The sequence below is a fragment of the Callionymus lyra genome, chromosome 16 (genome assembly GCF_982586985.1).
Source record: "Callionymus lyra chromosome 16, fCalLyr1.hap1.1, whole genome shotgun sequence".
Lineage (NCBI taxonomy): Eukaryota > Metazoa > Chordata > Actinopteri > Syngnathiformes > Callionymidae > Callionymus > Callionymus lyra.
In genome coordinates, this window is record NC_141833.1 from 14,577,851 (window position 1) to 14,593,212 (window position 15,362).

The 15,362-nt window shown below is 38.1% G+C and overlaps 1 protein-coding gene across 2 annotated transcripts in view; it reads left to right on the forward strand.

The window, feature by feature from the left end:
* LOC148063835 (tensin-3) overlaps positions 1-13,928 on the forward strand; it is a 40,752-nt gene extending 26,824 nt beyond the window's left edge. Inside the window, exons 14-27 of one of the 2 annotated variants that reach the window (XM_087810266.1) lie at positions 2,572-2,717; positions 2,795-2,918; positions 3,673-3,753; positions 5,444-5,576; positions 5,639-6,189; positions 6,259-6,345; positions 6,408-6,539; positions 8,361-8,456; positions 9,556-9,633; positions 9,705-9,782; positions 9,849-10,017; positions 10,089-10,157; positions 10,369-10,398; positions 12,295-13,928. In XM_087810266.1, the coding sequence (XP_087666392.1) occupies positions 2,572-2,717; positions 2,795-2,918; positions 3,673-3,753; positions 5,444-5,576; positions 5,639-6,189; positions 6,259-6,345; positions 6,408-6,539; positions 8,361-8,456; positions 9,556-9,633; positions 9,705-9,782; positions 9,849-10,017; positions 10,089-10,157; positions 10,369-10,398; positions 12,295-12,439 (1,919 nt within the window). In that variant the 3' untranslated portion in view covers positions 12,440-13,928. Of the gene's footprint in view, positions 1-2,571; positions 2,718-2,794; positions 2,919-3,672; positions 3,754-5,443; positions 5,577-5,638; positions 6,190-6,258; positions 6,346-6,407; positions 6,540-8,360; positions 8,457-9,555; positions 9,634-9,704; positions 10,018-10,088; positions 10,158-10,368; positions 10,399-12,294 lie in introns of both variants that reach the window. The other variant, XM_087810265.1, reaches the window with a different exon arrangement.
* Positions 13,929-15,362: the final 1,434 nt, after the last annotated feature.

A 15,362-nucleotide genomic window follows, 5' to 3' on the forward strand; every position in this document is an offset into this window, starting at 1 on the left:
AGCTTTTTGATCGTTGTTAATTAACCTCAACATAAAAGTCAAGATAATAATTATATTAGCAAATGTAAACTGTTATTTAAAAATAAATACATCTAGATAATTAGAGGCAAGCAGTATTTTTCAATATGTAGAAAAAAAATTTTTTTCACTCTATTAAATGTGCTGGAATAATTCAAATAGAGCATTTGGATTTATACTAAGCTAACAAAGTTTATCGAAGAGTTCTAGTTGCTGATTTACAGAGAGTGTATAACATATGATCGTTTGATGAAAGGTTTATTCTCCCAATTATTAATCAATAATACAAGAAAAGTACTAAGGTAGCGCAGCAGTTGTTTTTTCTTTATCGGTGAAACAACCAAGGCTACAAATTAACTTTAACTAGTCCCCTCACAATGAATTCTTCAAAGACTTCCTGGATCCTGATGGTCACCAAAATTAAAAAAAATCCTGAAAGTTTTTTATCGGAATCAGTTTATAACTCGTTCACATTTTTTTGCTAATGAATGACATCGTTGAGTAGGTCAGACACATTCAAAGCGCGGCCCAGGGAGCATTTGTAGCCCTATAGCTAGTTTAATGCGGCCCATGGTCATCGTTATAAACTATATTATTTAACCAGAGAATCTAATATATTTTATATTGTAAAAAATATATGTTTTAAAAATGTATTTTGTTTTTTACAAAATAATAGGTTAACTCCACAAAGTAAAGATAAGTGTCAATGCTATTTTCTAAACACCGAAAATGTTTTTTCTTCTCTGGTCGAAGATATAGTTTCATTTTTTTGGGGAGTAACTATTAGTTAGTCTCTTCATATTTGACCCTCACTTGTTTTTACTGCATCGTATGTGGTCCTCCTTGAAAAAAGTTTGGACACCCCTGGTGTAGGTGATGTATGTGTGCCCTCTGGCTTAGCTCTAATTTAATCCCAAAAGTGCGTTATCAATCTTGACAATATAGCAAGACAGGTTTGACTTACAACTTGGTTCTTCCTTGTTGTGGAGGAACTCATTGGTCACTTCAGAATCTTATCATTTGATCTTCAGTACAGAACCGTAATTTCAATGGCAGTCAAACACTCAAACTTGTCTTTTTTCAAATAAGTGTACCGTCTATAAACCTGTAATATGTGACATCCGGAAGTCTTACATTATAGTTGAGGACCTCTTTTTCGCTCGAATCTCCAGGCAAAGAGCAGTAAAAGTGTCTGCTGGCGTGTGAATCACGCTCTGGTATGTTTATATGGTTGCAGGGTGGCACAAAACGGGGAGGCCTTCAGGAATTTACAAAACAGGGAACAAATACGCCCTCAGGCAGAGATCATTTTTTACTCCACACGATACCACAGGCGTACCTGTCCCTGCAACCCAAAAGACACTCCATTTAAACGGCTAAATGTTTTAGTTTATCACGAAAAGAAATGAGTCTGCTGAAGTGCTACGGCTGAAGTATTTTAAGTGTCCCCCGAGGGCCACCAACAAGTAGAAAATATCTTATCTTATTGATGTTATCAGCTTTTATATACCGAACTTATCAGACTGTTAAACTTTGGGATTTTTCTGCAAAAAGAGCAACCAAACACATAGAACTAGGAAAACAGCATGAAGAGAAGGTGGTTCTTTTTTTTGAACACGTCATATGCTTAGTGATGATGGTGTTAGTGAGTTTGTTGGTAAATATTGCAGGATTGGTCAGATTATCCTGAGAAGTTGATAGATTTTGGTGTTTTTTTGTAGTATTATCTGTATTCAGGGATGTCATGTACTAGAAAAAACGTACAAATATTCGATGCCACTGTTAAATCATCTAAGTGTGTCATTGATTTATTGGTTTTCTATCTTTATGTGATATTTGCTCCTTGTCAGAGGTATGCATGGCCTAAGTGGGATAGACTATGTAAATTTCCAAATTCTCAATTGCACAATTTCAGTAGCAAAATAAATATTTAGAGCTTGCAATTCAGTATAGACGTAATACTGGCTTTGAGTAGACGGATTTGTTTAGAAAGTGACTTTGGAAGATTGATGACAAAAACATTTTCTCAATGGCATTTAGAGAAAACTAGCTTAACTGTAGGTAGTTGGTAAATCATTGGAACGGATCAAAGATCACTAAATCATGGCTAATAAACAGTTTCAAATGAGTGTATCAAAAGGTTATTAGCAACTCATTGATACAACGATCAATTGAGAAATTGATAGTTTAGTAAAAAATAATTTGTTTGACATTCTTTAGGTCCAAAACTATCAGTTAAAATCCAAATTCCTCGATTGTGGTCAGAGATAACTTTGGACAATGTGAGTAATGACCACGGGGCATTAGCACCTCGGCATCATTAGCATTCTTCGGGGTCGACATGCCGGAGCTCACAGGGAGGGCTCAAATTAACACCCGGGTGCTGAGTGGCGGCACTCTTCAGTAGTCACAACATTGACCCCTCCTCTTACCCCCAAACACTCGCCATCAGCATTCCTCAGCTGTCTCCATAAAACATCCCTGCAGGCAGAAGACCCACCAACTCAAGGTTGGATCTAATGGAGGTGCATTACTGTCTACTTGTGTGTCCAGCGGTCCAGTCCGGCGAGGGGGATCTCACACAGACCTTGACTCGACAAGGAAGCGATGCACCGGATCTGTCTGGCTTCAGTAGTCCAGGATGGGGGGCGACAGACGAGTACCAGAGGACCTACTCCCCGGCAGCGCCCAAGCCTCAGGTACGTCTCTTGTGAAGTCATTTTTTGTGGAGATTCCTGTGGAAGTTCCTCTTTTAATGTGTGTATTTCTGTTCCAGCACCTTATTTTCAGGAGCGACAGTGCGGAATACAGAGCCCATGACTTGGACAGTGCGGTGGAAGCAGGAAGTGACATGGCTCCGCCCACTCCAGCTTTTCCCATATCTCCACCGACACCTTATGGTGAGTTTTTTTTTGCTAGTTCTTGTTCGTAGCGCTTCCAAAAACTTTCTCCCCCTTGAACAACGACTTCAAAAAATGTCTTCAATTTGGTACTTCAGTTATGCTAATAGCCCATGGTAACTTTTGGCTGGCGGTTTAGCGTTTGAATTGTGTTGACCTCTGAAACGTTAAATTCTGTTGGCGACAACATGTAAGTAATACATGAGAAAACAAGAACAGGATATTTAAATATATTTGAAGTTGTTTCCATGATCGCGCCACAGCATTTAGCACAGTTTGCCTGCTCATTTGGAACTGAAGAAAGTTTTCGGAAAAGAAGTGAATCGTTTTCCGAAAACTCTACACAGTCCTTGCTTTCGAACCACTTTGATATTAGCATAGCTTAGCTTTTAGCTCCTGGTCTTAGCATTTACAAAATATACAACAAATGAACTATTCATAGCTTTTTCATAGAATTCTTTGCAAATCTTTCCGTAAATCATCTTCTAAGTGTTGTCGTTTACTCTGTTCCTTTCCATTGTCTATGCTACTTTTATAAAGTACAATGAATATACAATGAAAATCTATGATTTTCGTATTAATAACTGCTCAATTTTTGTTAATGTAAATGTTTAACAAGCGCTAAGAGAGATCTCATTTATAAAGCTCCACGCTACAATACAATAACGTACTGCAACAGTGGAGTCTATTTGATATTTTCGATTAAACTTCGAAAGAAACTACAAATCGTCGCTGACCTTGTTTTCTTCTTTAGTCAAAAACATGATGGAATTCTCTCAATTCCGACCAACCCCTCCGCCAGCGCAGTCGTACGGAGGCTACAGGACGGATCACGGTAAGTTCAAAACATTTAAAAATGTCCAAACCGTACACAGGAAAAAAAACACAGGCGCAAATTTTGGGAATGATTCTTTCATGTCTGCTGTGTGACTGCGAACCACAACTACGCTCAAGTCGAGCTACATTACAGGTTTTATCTTTCATCAGTGACATTGTTGTTTGGGGAACTGCTGTGGTTTTGGGATAGGGGCCCGAAAACAAAAGATGTCTCAAATCAAAAGCAGGGAAACTCCTAACCAGTCTACGACCTTTACATTTTTCCCTCAGAGAAGATCCACAACAGACTTTTTTCCGCAGACATAAGAGTTTTGTTTGACTTAATATATCGAGGCAACGTTTGTCATGTAGGCCAGCGAGGCCTGGGAACAGAGCTGGTCCCTGGATCCGCTTTCTCATCTCCGTGGTTACCACGGGTCAGGAAGCAATGTCACAGCGAACTTTTCTCCTTTTATTAAAGTGTCTCTGTACACAGTGGGGAGACGGGAACGAGGCAAAATCTCTTTATGTTCCCTGCTTAATAGAATCCTGGCTGTCAGCTCAGCCTCCTGGTAGTCTAGCCTCTCCTTGTCCGACTGGATTTCAGTTTACGTTCCGATCGGAAGTGTTAGCCAGGTTGGCCCATTTCAAAGAGAATGTTTTCTGTCTTTGTTTTGAACCTTGTTCTGAAGTGAAACTGATTTATGTCTTGTTGTTTGGAAATACTCTTTGATGTATTCGGTTGAATCGACTTCCCAGAATTTCAATTTGTCAAAACAAAGACAGATATTCTACAGTTAGCCAAAGTTTTGGTTTAACAGATAAGAATCCAGAAGCCAGCGTGAGCTTACCTGGAGCTTTTCAGCTTTTGTGTGCTAAACCTAGATACGATTTTTTTCAATCAACATGTGACATTTTTTGCTAGATTGTTTGATAGGTTCGAGAAGGTACATTAGACCTATTTAAGCTTTTAAAGTATATTTTTTTGTGGTATTTGAAATTGACTGAATCCTTTTTGATTTGGTTTCCTCGGATTTAGTGAAAATATTTTTGTTTGAATTTACATTTGATCAAATTAATCTAGAAAGATGTTGTTGCCAAGTTATCATTCAGAGAAACACTTTGAATGTTGCAACAAAGTAAAGGTTAAGATTCTAAAAATGCTAGCTAGCTATAAGATAGTTTTCTAGCTTAAATAATGAAACGTTAAAAGCAAGAGACAAAAGAGTGAAGTAAAAAAAAATCACAAACCTCGTGATCAAAAACACCACATAAAGTTTATTACAATGTTCTGGGTAAACACAAAGATAACCTTAACAAAGAAGAATGGTGACCAATATTAATTCTCATAAGTAAGAATGGTTGGAAGGTTTGATTAGGGGTAACTCTACACGCACAAGACCAAAAAATGGGAGAATTTTAGGAAAATGTCAGGTTCATAGAGAGGGTAAAACTACAGGAGCTTTATTGATCCAAGAATGTGGGAAATAAAAGCAATGATACTACTGTACCGCAAGTGATGAAAGCTTACGTTCTGGCATCTGCTTTTACTTACTGAAGGTAACTGTAGAACAACATTGCGCAATTTACCCTGTTGTGTTTTTTTGGTAAATTTTCAATTAAGGGTTTACCATGTAACTAACCATATAGTTTATATATTATTGTCCTAAAAGTGTATATTGAAACTTATCGGTTTCTCTTTTATTTAGAAACTCGAGGATATTCCGAGGTGGCAAACCGCGAGGTGGTTGACGGTTCAGCTGACCCTTCCATGAATTTCCACCGGACACTTGGTGGACCTCAGTCCATCTCTGTCGTGGGCAGCAGTCAAAGAGCCGACAGGTGAGAAGACGCTAACTTAAAGTGAGGCATTGCTAAGTACTTACAGTGTTGTGTTTTTGAAGCTCGTTGACTAGCCAGTCCTGGCCGGAGCATCCTGCCTTGAGTCGTCACTCGTCCCTCAGCAGCTACCAAGCGTCTCGACCGCCACTTCATCACACCATGTCCCTGGATTATGGACACCAATCTCCTCCTCTTCACCACCCTCACATACATCCGGCGCCGAACGCTCACAGCTCCCCTCGCAGTAGCCAGCGAAGCCGAATGGCTCGCTACGGTCTCAGTCAGAGTCCTGCGCAAAGCCTGGAAGAGCAAGAAGACTCAGGTCTTGGTTGCGGTCTGGACTGTCCTTCATCTACCTCATCTCTGCTGGGAAATGGAGGGATGGAAAGGGATCTACTGAGCCACATGGATGGGAAGCAGTCGGCACAGTTGCAGCCACCGAATCTGCCCGAGAAAAAGCGGGTATCCGACGGAGAACATTCCTTAGGGACTGCTTCACCAGCCTTAAGCGGGTTTTCCAGTCCTCACAGTGGAAGTTCCTTAAGCATTCCCTTCCCAAACATTCTGCCGGACCTCTCGGCTCATGCAGCGGGAACTGCCTCTCCTCTACCAGGTCAGCAGGTTACCAAACGTGAACATCGCGCCACTAACTTTGCCGTAACATTTGATCCGTCTTTTCCAGACGTCCTGAACAGCAAGCAAGTTACCGTTAAGTTTGTGCAGGACACCTCGAAGTTCTGGTACAAGCCCGACATCTCAAGGGATCAAGGTACAGTTCATGTCTGAGCATCGAGATCAGACAGAAACTCTAATTATGTTTTTTTTTCTTAGCCATTTCAGTCTTGAAAGACAAGGAGCCCGGGTGCTTCATCGTGCGGGACAGCCACTCCTTCAGGGGAGCGTACGGACTGGCGATGAAAGTGGCTACGCCCCCTCCTTCTGTTCTGCAGCAGGGCAAGAAAGGTATTTGTCTCCTTTTGAGAATGTATCGAAAGATTTGTTGTTCACTTAGAACAGGTGCCTAAAAACTTCAGGGCCATGTGTCATTTGCAGCCCATGGGATGACCTCTGGAGGCCTAGCATTACTCTATCTTTGTAGAATTTCAGATGGTTTACGCCTAAAATTTATGAGAGCAAGTGTTGTGAATGGTTGTATGTCTTTGTGTGCCCTGTGACAGACTGGCGTCCTGTTCAGGGTGTCCCCCTCCTCTCGCCCTTTGTAACTGGGATAGGCTCCATCCCCCCGCGACCCTCATAAGGGAATAAGCGGCAAAATTCATTAATTATTAAAAAACAAATCAATACAAAACAGCCTTGGCTATAAACAACACACCTAAAGACCGTTTAGAAAGAGTTTTGGACTTTGGTTTCCACCCAAAGTCCCCAGAGTAAACCCACAAACCCCAGGCAAACATATAGACTCACAAAAATACCTCAAGCTGGAAGCAAATGCGCAACCTTCTCGCTCTAAGGTGGTCTTTGTAACCACTGCCCCACTGTGTGCCCCATCTTTTAACGGGAAGTCCAAAATAAACGGCAGTTTGAGCGCGATCTAATCAAAACTTTACCTCATTGGGTAGTTTTTGTCATTGAAGTCCATTTCAACTGCATTGCCCAAGTTTCCAGTGATTTTTTTTTCCAGTCAAGAGGCAGGTTTCCGACAAGTATAGTTTAGTCACTGTTATCTATGTAGGTTACGATATCGGTTACATTAATCAGAGGAGTTTTTAGCTTCATTTTTAACCATTTTTAACCATTTTAACCGACCTCCCTGGCTTCCAGACATACATATGCAGGGGTAGAGGTCATATGCTTTGACCCAGAGCCAACACAAGGTATACCTCAATACCTCAAGTTTTTGGGCCACCGGGTCATCTAAAGATAACCAGAGATTACACAAGGGTTAAAACTACTTTATGCATCTAAATCGCTTGTGGGCCACATGCAATAAACGAATGGTCTTGAGTTGGCCCCATTTTTACGTCTTTATAGAAAGAGGTAAGCGGACATTAGATTGTGGACGTGTTTGTATTCCTGGTCAGTAGGATCGTCCTGGGAAAAAATACAAAGACGTCTCCGGTTACAGGCCACTGTACTCACCTGTAAATTGGCACCTGAGAAAGCTCTCGGTGCATTTGTGCGTGCGAGAGCTCCACTATGAGCTCTTCTCCCGGGTGTCATCGCAATGAAGCAGAACCCTGATCTATTGCCGGATGGTCTAAAGTTTCAGCCCCACAACAAAGGGGCTAAGTCGGACTAAAAGCCCACGTTGATCTTCTCCCGGGGAGCCTTGTTGTCCTACTTTACTCTCCACAGTCTGTGTTTGTCGACACAAACAGGAAGTTTGCGTGGAATGTACACAAAGAGTCTTGAAGGAACTTGTTGAGATGGTAGAAGTTGTAGTAATGGTTATGAAACGACTTTTGTTTGTCTCGGTGTGCCAGCGTACCGTCGCCGCAAATTCCTCCTCATCACACCTTTTGTACGCTTTTTTTTTTTTTTTTTCACGGACCATTTCGTGACATCATGACGTGCCGCTTCTCTGCAATTTCAAGCTTCGGGCTTTTGTGGATTTCTTCTAAGCGTGAAACTTTACCCGTCTTAAGGAGCTGGCCTCTTTCCAAGCTTTTGTGTCCAAACATTCCACACATGCAGCCTTCCTTCCCCCTTCCAGGCGCTCCCCCAGACTCATAATCCCACTCCAAATTCAACGTTCACGGTCAAAAAACTGTTTTTTTCTCAGTCATTGTTCTTTCCTAACTTTGATGTTGTTTGGTTCAACAGGTGGAGATCTGTCCAATGAGCTTGTTCGACACTTCCTGATAGAGTGCACGCCGAAGGGGGTCCGGTTGAAGGGATGTCCCAATGAGCCCTATTTTGGTGAGTCCACTGAATACACTGAATAAATTAAAGAGAATATTAACAAAAGGTCATTTGAAAAATATATTATCTTTGTATAATATGTAAAAGAAACAAAAAAAGTCCAAACATCCACCACTGAAAAACAAAATATTTTATTAATTTCTTTCATTTGGATTTAATCAATTTACTTCTGGTTGTCGTACTTGAAATTAACCTTGAATTCTAGTCATTATACGCAATTATATGCTTTTATTTGAGTTGCAAGTATTGTGAAAAACAATGTGAAATGATTAGGTTTCAGTAAATTTTGTCTGTCAGGCTATTCATCACTAAAAGTCAAAGCTTTTTTAAAAAGAGAATAAAAAAAAATTCAGACTTTTATTATCAATAAACAAAAAATAAAAAATGTAGTCTCATGGACCAGTAGAAGGCCCCTTGCCAGTGGTTTGAAAGCTTTAAAAAGTAAAAATAACTTATATAACTTACTATAATTTTTATTTAGAAAACTATTTTTGTGTTTTTATTACATCTGTCCTATAATTTCATTCACGTTAAAAAATATATATATTTTATAGGTATTTATAACACAAGTCATATAATCAAGATATTTGCAAATAATGTTTAAAATATAAAATAATATAAATTGAATTTGCTGTATAAAAAAGTATTTTATTTAATTTAATTTAATTTTGTTTAAACGTTTTCCTTTATTATACAAAAGTATTGCTATTTTTTTATATGCATTTATTTTGCAGGAAAAAAGCCAGTAGCAAATATAACTTCAAAAATGTACATGTTTTTTATCTTTGTCTTTATTAAAGACCTAAAATCATCGACTCCCCAAAAACACCATAAGAATAAAAATAATGAAATAAAACTATAATAATTATACAATAATATATTTAATAAAAAAAACTAAATGACACATTGCGATTTCAAGACATGAAATAAAAACAAAATAAAAAAAAAGAATAAACCTTGATGTCGAAACAGCGACAACCTATGGGTAATTGTGTTTACTGCAGCAAACTCAACGCGCTAAACACTGACCTCTATCGTTTAGATATGTAACTGCATCACAAAAAAATAGTTCTAAGAATCTGCTGCTGTTTTACAGGAAGTCTCACGGCGCTGGTCTGCCAACATTCGATCACACCTTTGGCCCTGCCGTGTAAACTCATCATTCCAGATCGAGGTAAAACACAAACACAAACACACACACATGGATTAAAAGAGTCTCCGATTAAACGTCTCCGTCCACTCCAGATCCTCTTGAAGACATCGTGGACACGACCGGTCAGTCCGTCACCAACTCGGCCGCCGAGCTGCTCAAGCAAGGAGCAGGTTTGTCCGAAAGGATTTCACTTTTTTTGTGTTTGTTTTTTAATGAATCCGAGTGCGTCTCCACAGCCTGTAACGTTTGGTTCCTGGGCTCGGTCGACATGGAGTCCCTGACCGGGGTCCAGGCGGTGCAGAAAGCCACCACCATGACCCTGAGCGCCAGCCCGCTGCCCATCTCCACCGTGGTCCACTTCAAGGTGTCCTCGCAGGGGATCACTCTGACGGACAACCAGAGGAAGTGAGTCTCACACACACACACACACACACACATCAGAGTCTCACCAGTCGTCTCCCCCCCCCCCCCATCAGGCTCTTCTTCAGGAGACACTACAACGTCAACACCGTCATCTTCTGCGCTCTCGACCCTCAAGATAGAAAGTGAGTATCGCTGACGGCCCGCTTTGAAAACATGTCATTTTCGGTGTTTTTCCACAATTGCTACTCAGAGGTTGTTATCGGACCAACGTGTCATTAGGAAGGTGTGATGCAGCGTCTGCGAAAAATAGCTCAGACAGGAAGTGATCAAAACACGCTAATCCCCCCACGATGACCAGAGGAGCTCATTCTGTTGTTTCTTTGTCTTCTGTAGGTGGAAGAAGGAAGGATGCATGTCTGCAAAGTGAGTCTTGTTTTTCTTTTTTTTAGATTCTGAACTTGAAATCTGAGACCATTGTTCTCAGTTAGAAAAGATGCTAAATTGATTTACAATGCTGTTCCAGGAGGAGACCCCGGGTCGAACCCAGCCCGAACACTCCTTCTTATAGGCTTTGACTCTACCATTACTTGTATTTTTATTTTAATGACATGGTGTTAAAGTAAAGGCAACAACAATATTCTTACAAACTATGATTTTATTCAGAATCTACACATACAGACTTGGAATCTGAACTTCTATAGGTAACCTTCACAATCTCAAACAATGCAATTAAGAATTATCATTTTGAAGGTTTTTCAGATACACAAAGTAATTCACCTCAAATAGTAATGGTGAATGTAGGCTTACCTATGCTGAAATTTTAGGTATGAAATTATTTATTATATTTTCAAAAACATTCTAATGCAATCCGAATATCTCCTATAAGAATTGAAGATTGTCCTGGTAGAATTCCAATATCAACCAGTAGAAACCGGAACTCTACTAGTAGAATCTAGAATTATCCTAGTAGAGATCGGAATCATAATATTCAGATCCCGATTCACTAGAAGAATTCCAATCTCGACTAGTAGAATTCGGAACTCTACTAGATTCCAGTCTCTACTGTGACATATATACTGTATGTAAAGAAATATTGTTTATATACTGTATATGCAACATGAAAAAAAAAAAATAGATTTCAAAAATCGTATTAAAAGGAGTGTTTAACCAGATACTAGCCTAAATATTTTATGTTAATCTCTACAACGCTCTAGCAGTGAATCAAGCAACGGCTAAACTGCCGACCATGAAGCATTTAGCTCAAGAGCACAAGAGCTCAAGAGCTCAGCTTATTTATATCGTGTGGTGGAATTAATGCTTTATATGTTATTTGTGTAGCATTTTGTTTGTGTTTTTAGTTTTTATATATTTATTTATCTATATATTTATATTATATATTTTCCTTTTTATTTGGTGTCCTTAAAATCTGCAAACAAATGTTTGAGTTATTGTATTTAATATATCTTTCAAAATCCTATTTGGTCATCTTTACACAGTCTTTTAAAAAAAAAAGTCCCTCCTTTGTGTAAGAAAACACCGAAATAACTTGATCCAAGTGCGAGTGGAGAACCGACATAACATAAAAATAAAAAAACATTTTACAATGTAATTCACAAACAAACGTACTCTCAACAAAATACACCGTAATCGCACCAGGAAATCAAAAAACAAGGTGATCTGAAACAAACCAGAAGTCAGACGTGGAAGAAATAAGACAATAAAACAGCAGAAATAGAAGTGAAGGAAATAAAGACATAAATGATAAACCCTATAATAACATAGTGTTCAACACACATGTAGGACAGAAGGATACAAAAGAGAGGAAACAGAAAGAACATGGAGGTTCAAGGAGAAAAAACTAGGATAAACTCAAGCACATGAAAGAAAAACAGAACAGGAGTTTGGATGATCTGACACCACGGACTGGAACCAGGCTTAACCAGTGGCAGCTGGTGTTGATTGGTTTCAGCTTAGTGTCATTAATCTTTCAAAAGAGAAAATACAAAAGCAGGCAAAACACAAATGACAAAACAATTTTTTAAATACTGTGACAAAGAAAGAACATACTGAATAGGGAGAGAGAAAAAACTAAACTAAATAAAAGAAATTGTCACAGTATTTTAAAATCTGTTTTAAAGGACATCATATTTTGATGCTTCTATTATGTGCATTTTTGTTTTATTCATTGTCTTCTTTTATAAATTCTTCTAAAATATTTGACTCTCCTTTTCTTTTTATTCATATATACAAACTTTTTTTCCTCTAGTTTTTTATTTAATATATAAGCAAAAACAACTTGTAACAACACTGTCTCTGCAGGATTTTCGGATTCGTGGCGAGGAAGAGCGGCATGTCCACGGACAACGTCTGTCACCTTTTCGCCGAGCACGACCCGGAGCAGCCGGCCAGCGCCATCGTCAACTTCGTGTCCAGGGTGATGATCGGATCGCAGAAGAGCAAATAAAAAACAAAACGTTCAAAAGAAGCCGATCTCCTGGAGAGACCGGTCGACGGAGATGAGACCAAATAGGAGTTTCATTCTGGCTTCTATTACCAAAAAAAAAACGCTGTTTGCGCCGAGCGTCGTGTTCGTTCAATACGCAGAATATCTGTTGGCGCTGAAACGTTGGATATAGATATGCTGGTTGTTTCCGTAACTGGATGAAAAACCTTCAAGCGCTCCTGCATGCATATATTCTCTATGCAATGTACATTTATTTTTCTATACGTACTTTAACGTGTACAATATTTTTATGAGCTGTATTGATGTATATGATTGTTAAAGCTGTTGTTGTGCAAGAGTGAGTGAATGTGCCAGAATATATTAATAATATATATATATATATAAGAATATAGTCTTAAGTTGTGGGGCTCTGTGGAGTCCGACAACACTGCAGTGTTGATAAATGCTCTTCCAAAAAAACGCTGCTACAAACAAAATTGTTTAATTTGTCTTGAGGTTCGGTGCTGAGTCCACACTACTCTGTTTTTATGCTGCTTTAAAATCTATTAACGTATCTGGAGGTTATTTTTGTTACATCGTCATTTCAGATGCACTTTTTGTTACAAGTTAATGCCTTAAAAGCTTTTTTTTTTTTAATGTAAAAATGAAAAAAAAAACAGTGCGATTAATTAATCGAAATTAATCACCGAGTTAATTTTTAATTAATACTTCCTCAGATTATGTTGATTTGTTCACTCAAGCTCTCAAATGATAAAATAATCTATTATTTGCATATAGAACTATTTTTGACCATGAGTTTTGAGTGTTTGATTAATTGATCTAAATTAATTGTTCAATTTCAAAGTGGGCTTCTACATTTCTTTATAAATCAATGCTGACGTTTGTGATATAAAGCAAAAAGGTATTTTATTTATTGCAAATGATTGACAAATTTAAAAAAAATGGGATATTTGCTGTTCGATCATTTGATCTAAATTAATCGCGTGAGTTTGTTTTGTTTTTTCCCCTCTATATGTAATGACTCATTTTTGTTGTCACTTAAGATCACTTTTTCTATATATACGTACTAAACAGATCAAATATATTAATACAGGGTGATTAATTAATCTAAATTAATCGCAAATGTCTGTGTTGAGGCTCTTGATCACAACACTTAGTAACATCTTAATTGTATTTATTTTTATGGAAAATAAGCAAACTGTTTTCAAAAATATTTCAAATAGCATTAATAATGCGATTAATTAATCTTAAATTCTAACATGTAGCATAAAAACAGTGCAGTGTGGACGCACATGAATCCAAGATAAACACTTCTCTGAATAAACTATAATCCTTCACCAGGAGCTACTGCCATTACCTTTGCTCTTCTACCACATACTCGTACCTCACTTATCTCACACCATACTGGACCTCCGCTTGTATCACGTGAACGTAACCTTTTTTGTTTGTATATTTTTGTTTTCTGTAAATAAACGAAAGGAAACAACGAGATGTCGGTGTTTATTTCAAGACTCGGTCAAGATCGAATCGGCTTCATCCAGAAGAACCGGATCGCAAATAGAACTTTGATGTTCGCTGATGACATAGTGATTTGGAGACAAGAGTTTAAGTGGTTTATGTTAATTTTTTTTAAGGTACTGATGTCATTAACCTGTCAGATCCCCTGGGAATCAGAACCTCGTTAAACACACCTGTTTGCTGGTTAAAAAAAAACGGAACCAGGTACAACACAGGAGTTTGGATGATCTGACACCACGGACTGGAACCAGGAAGCTTAACCAGTGGCAGCTGGTGTTGATTGCTGATTGGTTCCAGCTTAGTGTCATTAATTTTTCAAAAGAGAAAATACTTAAGTGGGGAAAACACAATTTTTCTTTCATTTAGTATAGTTTTTCTCTCTCCCTATTCAGTATGGTTTTTTTTATTAGTCGCAGTATAACTTTTTTTTTTAAGGGACTGATGTCATTACCTTGATGATCAACTGAGATTCAGTACCTCATTAAACTCACCTGTTTGCTGGTTTGTACCGTTTCTGGGAAAATAAAATAAAATAAATGAATTAAAATGGTGGGTAAAACATTGCTTTAAAATTAAAATGTTGAGCTCAAAAATAATTATAAAAATAATTAAAGATGAAAAAAAAAGTCAATAAAGACAAATAACAAACAAACCAACTTGAAAAATGTCTTTAAATTTTTTATTTTGTTTTGCTTGATAATTCTTTGTACCTAAAACAAATAAGTCTAAAGGTTTAATGCATGAAATGAAAAGCATCTGAGCTAAGAAGCTACAAAGCATAAAAATGTTGCTTCAAATGAAAAATCCAGTTGAAGAATTGAATAAATCAATTAAAATGTTGGGTAGACATTGCTTTAAAAGAAAACTGTTGAGTTAAAATTGTAAAAAAAAATGTTTTAAAGAGAGAGGAAAGGTAGGTTTTTTTTTAATAAGAAACAAGTTGGTAAAATGATTTACGGTGAAAAAGTCAATAAAGACATATAACATTTATATTAAACATACTATAGAAAAAAAATCACCCAACAGACAGTTGTAAGCAAGAAATAAAAGAAAACAGCCGCGTTTTTTATTATTATTATTTGTATGTGTTTAATGTGAAATGTATCTCAGTCTGTAATTTGGTATTTGGAAAAAAAAAAACCTTTTCAATCAATAAATCTAAAAACTTTAATTACAAAAACAGACCACCAGAGGGAGCTATTTCCACAAACCTTGTCCCTTCACTAAAACCCTTTTTCCTCCATCAGCAGCAGCAGCTTCAGAGCACGTGGAGACACAACAAGTCCACTTCCTCCCTCGAGCAGTAAAAGTGTGTCTCAGCGGCGCACAGGCCCGGGCAGGCCGGCTTTAATGGTGCCGAGAGGGAATGAAGGCGAAAGGGAGGAAAAGGTGTAACAGGGTGGAC